The sequence below is a fragment of the Chiloscyllium plagiosum genome, chromosome 3 (genome assembly GCF_004010195.1).
Source record: "Chiloscyllium plagiosum isolate BGI_BamShark_2017 chromosome 3, ASM401019v2, whole genome shotgun sequence".
Classification (NCBI taxonomy): domain Eukaryota; kingdom Metazoa; phylum Chordata; class Chondrichthyes; order Orectolobiformes; family Hemiscylliidae; genus Chiloscyllium; species Chiloscyllium plagiosum.
In genome coordinates this window covers 97,994,671-98,002,706 of record NC_057712.1, presented here as the reverse complement: position 1 = coordinate 98,002,706, position 8,036 = coordinate 97,994,671, and the positions used below count along the sequence as shown (strand labels likewise).

Sequence of the window (8,036 nt, the reverse complement as noted above, 5' to 3'; positions counted from 1 at the left end):
TAACACGACGGCTGGAGGAAGAGCACCTCATCTTCTGCCTAGGAACCCTCCAACCACAAGGGATGAACTCAGATTTCTCCAGTTTCCTCATTTCCCCTCCCCCCACCTTGTCCCAGTCCCAACCCTTGAACTCAGCACCACCTTCCTAAATCTTCTTCCCGACTCTCCACCCCACCCCCTCTCCGGCCTATCACCCTCACCTTGACCTCCTTCCACCTATCGAATTCCCAACGCCCCTCCCCCAAGTCCCTCCTCCCTACCTGCTGGACACACTTTCCTCATTCCTGAAGAAGGGCTCATGCCCAGAACATCGATTCTCCGCTCCTTGGATGCTGCCTGACCTGCTGCGCTTTTCCAGCAACACATTTTCAACTCTGATCTCCAGCATCTGCAGTCCTCACTTTCTCCTGTGTTGAAGTGGCAGGTAACAGGAAGCTCAGGGTCTTTTTTGCAGCAAGAATGTAAGTGTTCTGTGAAGTGGTCGTCCAGTCTACACTTCATTTCCCCAGTGTAGAGGAGAATGCATTGTGAGCGTGAATACAGTGGACTAGATTGAGTTTCACCCAGAAGGTGTGTTTGGGCCCTTGGATACTGAGAAGGGAGGAAGTAAATGGACTGGTGATACCCATTCTGCAATTGCATGGGAAGGTGCCAAGGGGATGTAGGGAGATGTTGGAAGTGGTTTAAGAGTGGACCAAGGTGTCCCAGAAGGAGGCTGACAAAATAGGGGAGAGAACTAGTGTCTGCTGGTAGCCTCCACTGGAGTTGGCAGAAATGGCAGATAATGTTCTTCTGGATGTGGATTTTGATGGGATGGTAGATGAGGATGAGGGGGACCCTATCTCTGTTGTGCGAGGGAAGAGAGGTGATGAGAGCCGAAATATGGGAGATGTCTTAGATGTGGCTGAGGCCCCCTATTGTGGTGGGGAAGCCCTGGTTGAGGAAGAATGTGCACATTTGGGAGACCCCCTTGTCGAAGTTGGCTGGGGTTTTCCAGCAATTTCTGATATTGTTTATGATTTCCAGCATCCAAAGAGCTTGGGGTTTTTTGTTCAGGTGACTAGCTACACTGTACTCACATGTCAGTTTATTATAGATGTCATCTTAAAAAACCAAATACTTCCTGGATGCAGCTTGAAACTGACAAGCAACATTCCATTGTCTGTTTCCAAAACAGATAATCTCAAGGTGGATTTTACTTGATTTTGCTGAGCAGCAAAATTACTTATTTGGCTTTAGCAGACTATATAATACATTTTTCTATACTACTCCAGATTTTATAAAATAGCATGCTACCAGACACAGTGGGAAAACAATAAATAATATCTATAATGTGTTCATGTTGTCTGTGCACCCTAATATTTTATCTGACACACTTTTTCTGTCATATCTTGTCATAGTCCAACTGTTATAAAACAACTTCTGCAACAGGAGCTGTGCCTCAGAAGGTTACTGAACCAGGATATAAGTATTTTACTGACAACTGATTGGCTTACATTGATGTTTATCAAAATACAAATAGATCCTCATTGCTGTAAGCAGGAATAAGCACTGCTTATGAGTGATGGCAAATATCAATTGCAAAACCAGCTACAAAGTAATGAATGTGATCTTTTGTCAGACAAATGTTGTTTCCATGTAAAATATTATCAACAAGATTGTGGTTGAGAAAAATGGCATTTTAAATTTTTTGGTTTCTCCAGGCAAACCTGCGTCAGAAGGTAACACGCTATATCCAGACAAACCTCAGTCACATGAGAAGAGACAACACTTCCCAAGTCTACCTACCAAAAAACAAGTCAATACAAACAAAACGAGACAATTCCAGCAATGTGCCCAAACCACAGGTCTTCTATGCTGGTTTGCGTGGAGGAAACATTACTGAACCAACGCGAGTGATCAAGTACAATTTGACAAGAGCAGTAGATGAAACATAAAACTGAACGTCCCTGACAAAGAACTTAATAAATCAATTTTTCCAATATATGTTGTCTTGAATGATCAAATTTAGCATTAAGCTACAAAGAAAGTTCCCAAAATGTATTTTTTAAAATGCTATAGCTGAAGATAATGTTTCTAGCAGATATAGTTTGATGTTAATTCCTGTTGCGATATTGCAGATATTTTATGCGTTACTCGAAAAACATAAACTCTGAGGCTTTGAATAAAATTGGTTGAACTATTTGATGCTGAAGAAAGCAGCCACAGCCTGGGTCATATTAAATTCAAACCCCCTTGAGGAACTTTAGAATTACAGGAGCCTAACAGACCTTTATAATGTATATTGAAATAGAGTCATAGAGATGTACAGCACAGAAACAGACCCTTCAGTCCAACTCGTCCATGCCGACCGGATATCTCAACCCAATCTAGTCCCAGCTGCCAGCACCCGGCCCATATCCCTCCAAACCCTTCCTATTCATATACCCATCCAGATGCCTTTTAAATGTTGCAATTGTACCAGCCTCCACCACTTTCTGTGGCAGCACATTCCATAAATGTACCACCTGCTGAGTGAAAAAGCTGCCCCTTTGGTCTCTTTTATATCTTTCCCCTTTCACCCTAAACCTGTGCCCTCTAGTTCTGGACTCCCCCATGCCAGAGAAAAGACTTTGTCTATTTATCCTACCCATGCGCGTCATGATTTTATAAACCTCTATAACGTCACTCATCAGCCTCCGACAGTCCAGGGAAAACAGCCCTAGCCTATTCAACCTCTCCCTACAGCTCAAATCCTCCAACCCTGGCAACATCCTTGTAAATCTTTTCTGAACCCTTTCATGTTTCACAACATCTTTCCGATAGAAAGTAGACCAGAATTGCACGCAATATTCCAACAGTGGCCTAACCAATGTCCTGTACAGCTGCAACATGACCTCCCAACTTCAGTACTCAATACTCTGACCAACAAAGGAAAGCATAACAAATGCCTTCTTCACTATCCTATCTACCTGCAACTCCACTTTCAAAGAGCTATGGACCTGCTCTCCAAGGTCTCTTTGTTCAGCAACACTCCCTAGGACCTTACCATTAAGTGTATAAGTCCTGCTAAGATTTGCTTTCCCAAAATGCAGCACCTTGCATTTACCGGAATTAAAATAATTGGAGTCAGAAACTTGAAGGAAGAATTGGTCAATATAAATTGATACTGGCCTCATTGAAATAAAAGCAGGGGGCATTCCAATATAGTTTACAAGTCCTGAAGACAGGAAACAGCAAACAGGAGGGGTATGAGTGTGATATTAATGTGGGAGGAAGAACACTTGCTCCTTTGGCTCTACAATACAGTACATCTTTTTTAAAGAACATACCTGCCAGTTTATTTGGAGGCTAGCCATCTAATTAGGCCAGCTGCTGAATCTAAAAATCCAGGTTAATCTTCTACAGAATCAACTCTTGCCTAGTTTCGACTAATGTAGAAGATGGATCCTGTAAAGAGCTTAGCTCTCTCTACTATAGAGAAAAACGAAAACTGGTAAAATTGAGTAATGGGCTGTGAATTGGGATAATTCATTTGTGCATTTTCCCAAAATGCATGAAATACTTTCAATTATATTCCTGTACCATTGTGGAGATAGGTTCGCTTGCTGAGCTGGAAGGTTCAATTTCAGACGTTTCGTCACCATACTATGTGACATCTTCAGTGAGCCTCCAGACTGATGATTCCTGTTTTCTATTTATATGTTTGGGTTTCTTTGGAATGGAAAGCATTGCATTCCAACCAGAACTCTATGAACAAAGACATTGACTGAGAACTGATTTACCAACCCTTGCAAAAACAACAGGAAATGACATCACCATATGAAATGACATCACCACAGGAAATGACATCACCAAGCCAAAGAAATCCAAACATATAAATAGCGAGCAGGAATCATCTGCAATACTTCGTGCGGAGGCTCTCTGAAGATGTTACCTTGTATGTTGACGAAATGTCTGAAAATGAACCTTCCAGCTCAGCGGGCAAACCTATATTCAGAACCTCAACCTGAGCTTCAAACCTTGCTGTACCATTGTTCCTTCTTTTTAATGTGAAAGAATGTGGACCGGTTATTTAGAATTCCTTTGTGCAGAGTTTATCACATGGTCGTCACATAAAATGAGGAGTGTTGGTATTAATTTGAATAAAGATGTGCCACATTTAATGGAACGATATCCTAGTTGTAGCTGTCTTGTTGATATCTAGAATAAAAGCAAATACCTTTTGAACAGATATAGGTTGCTCCTTTTATCATCAAGATGTTTTATCTTCTCATCAGATGAAATGAAAAGTAAAATGATGTGGAGTGGGATCATTTGTTTGACACTGTCATCCAAAATCAAAGTTGCCTTTGTGTGTGCCTCTTGCTGTTGTGCAGGTTTGTCTCTGGATTTTGGTCACCTACCTCCTCCTCCATGGTGAGGGCTCTCTACTGAAATTGATGTAGCTCATAAATCTAATGGCTTAATCAAACAATGTATATGGATGATGCTATAGGAGATTGGGATGTTTAGCTACTATTCTGCCCTTGAGAAAGTGGCTTGGTGGGCATTTTATAGATGAAACACACAGGACATATCGCACAGAAACAAGCTATTTGGCCAAAACAGTCTACGTACATATTCATTCTCTACTTGAACTTTGCGTACTTTTTTCTCATCTAATTCTACAGTCATAAGTATTCCTTCCTCATATGTTTTCCCTTACATGCTTTTATACTATTCATTTTAATCATTCCCCATAGTAGTCAATTCCATAATCTCAACAATCTTTGGGTGAAGCAGTTGCTTTTGAGTTTGTTTCTTGTTTGGGAATCTCTGCAGTCCATGGCAAAAAGAGTTGAGCACTACAAGGATTTTCACCCAGTGATTAAAAAAGGGATGGTGGTACTTGGGATAGTGTGTGATGTTGAGAGAACTTTGTAGTGATAATGATTCTGTGAACCGCTGCCATATCGCTATTCATCATTGAGGACATGAGCTTGAAAGTACCATCAAAGAAGCTCTACTGAGCTGCTGCACAGCATCCTATGGATGGAGTAGAGTCATAGAGATGTACAGCACAGAAACAGACCCTTCGGTCCAACTTGTCCATGTTGACCAGATATCTCAACCCAGTCTCGTCTCAGCCGCCAGCACCTGGCCCATATCCCTCCAAATCCTTCCTATTCATATACGCATCCAGATGCCTTTTAAATGTTGCAATTGTACCAGCCTCCACCACTTCCTGCGGCAGCACATTCCATATATGTACCACCTGCTAAGTGGAAAAGCTGCCCCTTAGGTCTCTTTTATATCTTTCCCCTCTCACCCTAAACCTATGCCCTCTAGTTCTGGACTCCCCCATGCCAGGGAAAAGACTTCGTCTATTTATCCTACCCATGCCTGTCATGATTTTATAAACCTCTATAATGTCACCCCTCAGTCTCTGACACTCCAGGGAAAATAGCCCTAGCCTATTCAACCTCTCCCTATAGCTCAAATCCCCCAACCCTGGCAACATCCTTGTAAATCTTTTCTGAACCCTTTCAAGTTTCACAACATCTTTCCGATAGGAAGGAGACCAGAATTGCATGCAATATTCCAACAGTGGCCTAACCAATGTCCTGTACAGCTGAAACATGACCTCCCAACTCCTACTCAATACTCTGACCAATAAAGGAAAACATACCAAATGCCTTCTTCACTATCCTATCTACCTGTGACTCCACTTTCAAGGAGCTATGAACCTGCTCTCCAAGGTCTCTTTGTTCAGCAACACTCCCTAGGACCTTACCATTAAGTGTATAAGTCCTGCTAAGATTTGCTTTCCCAAAATGCAGCACCTTGCATTTATCGGAATTAAACTCCATCTGCCACTCCTCAGCCCATTGGCCCATCTGGTCAAGATCCCGTTGTAATCTAAGGAAACCTTCTTCGCTGTCCACTACACTCCAATTTTGGTGTCATCTGCAAACTTATTAACTATACCTCTTATGCGCACATCCAAATCAGTTATATAAATGATGAAAAGTAGTGGACCCAGCACCGATCCTTGTGGCACTCCACTGGTCACAGGCCTCCAGAGTGAAAAACAACCCTCCACCACCACCCTCTGGCTTCTACCTTTGAGCCAGTTCTGTATCCAAATGGCAAGTTCTCCCTGTATTCCATGAGATCTAAATTTGCTAATCAGTCTCCCATGGGGAACCTTGTCAAACGCCTTACTGAAGCCCATATAGATCACATCTCCTCCTCTGCCCTCATCAATCCTCTTTGTTACTTCCTCAAGAATCTCAATCAAGTTTGTGAGACATGATTTCCCATGCATAAAACCATATTGACTATCCCTAATCAGTCCTTGCCTTTCTAAATACATGTACATCCTGTCTCTCAGGATTCCCTCCAACAACTTGTCCACCACCAACGTTAGGCTCACTGGTCTATATACCCCTGGCTTGTCCTTACCACCTTTCTTAAACAGTGGCACCACGTTTGCCAACCTCCAGTCTTCTCAAATATCTCAGCAAGAGACCCAGCAATCACTTCTCTAGCTTCCCACAGAGTTCTAGGATACACACGATTAGGACCTGGGGATTTATCCACTTTTATGCATTTCAAGGCATCCAGCACTTCCTCCTCTGTAATATGGACAGTTTTCAAGGGTCACCATCTATTTCCCTACATTCTATATCTTCCATGTCCTTTTCCACAGTAAATACTCATGCAAATTACTCATTTAGTATCTGCCCCATCTCCTGTGGCTCCACACAAAGGCCACCTTGCTGATTTTTGAGGTGCCCTATTCTCTCCCTAGTTACCCTTTTGTCCTTAAGGTATTTGTCAAAACCCTTTGGATTCTCCCTCACTGTATTTGCCAAAGCTATCTCATGTCCCCTTTTTGCCCTCCTGATTTCCCTCTTAAGTATACTCCTATAGCCTTTATACTCTTCTAAGGATTCACTCGATTATCCTGTCTATACCTGACATATGCTTCCTTCTTTTTCTGAACCAAAACCCTCAATTTCTTTAGTCATCCAGCATTCCCTATACCTACCAGCCTTTCCTTTCACCCTCACTTTCTCTGGACTCTCATTATCTCATTCTGAAGGCTTCCCATTTTCCAGCCTTCCCTTTACCTACAAACATCTGCCCCCAATCTGCTTTTGAAAGTTCTCAATACCGTCAAAATTGGCCTTCCTCCAATTTAGAAATGCAATTTTTAAATCTGGTCTATCCTTTTCCATCACTAGTTTAAAACTACTAGAATTATGGTCGCTGGCCCCAAAGTTCTCCCTCGCTGACACCTCAGTCACCTGCCCTGCCTTATTTCCCAAGAGTAGGTCAAGTTTTGCACCTTCTCTAGTAGGTACATCCACATACTGAATCAGAAAATTTTCTTGTACACACTTAACAAATTCCTCTCCATCTAAACCCTTAACACTATGGCAGTCCCAGTCTATGTTTGGAAAGTTTAAATCCCTACCATAATCACCCTATTATTCTTACAGATAACTGAGATCTCCTTACAAATTTGTTTCTCAATTTCCCTCTGATTATTAGGGGGTCTATAATACAATCCCAATAAGGTGATCATCCCTTTCTTATTTCTCACTTCCACCCAAATAACTTCCCTCGATGTGTTTCTGGAAATATCCTCCCTCCGTACAGCTGTAATACTATCCCTTATCAAAAATGCCTCTCCCCCTCCTCTCTTGCCTCCCTTTCTGTCCTTCCTGTAGCATTTGTATCCTGGAACATTAAGCTGCCAGTCCTGTCCATCCCTGAGCCATATTCCTGTAATTGCTATGATATCCCAATCCCATGTTCCTAACCATGCCCAGAGTTCCTCTCGGTAAAAACAATGACTGCAGATGCTGGAAACCAGATTCTGGATTAGTGGTGCTGGAAGAGCACAGCAGTTCAGGCAGCATCCGAGCAGCAGTAAAATCGACGTTTCGGGCAAAAGCCCTTCATCAGGAATAAAGGCAGAGAGCCTGAAGCGTGGAGAGATAAGCTAGAGGAGGGTGGAGGTGGGGAGAAAGTAGCATAGAGTACAATAGGTGAGTGGGGGAGGA

General features: G+C 42.5%; 1 protein-coding gene across 2 annotated transcripts in view; it reads left to right on the top strand.

Moving 5' to 3' along the window:
• Positions 1-2,348, top strand: part of cfap206 (cilia and flagella associated protein 206) — a 55,599-nt gene extending 53,251 nt beyond the window's left edge. For both annotated transcript variants that reach the window (XM_043686925.1, XM_043686926.1), the window contains one exon: positions 1,704-2,348. In XM_043686925.1, the coding sequence (XP_043542860.1) occupies positions 1,704-1,937 (234 nt within the window). In that variant the 3' untranslated portion in view covers positions 1,938-2,348. The remainder of the gene's footprint in view (positions 1-1,703) is intronic.
• The last annotated feature ends 5,688 nt before the right edge of the window (positions 2,349-8,036 follow it).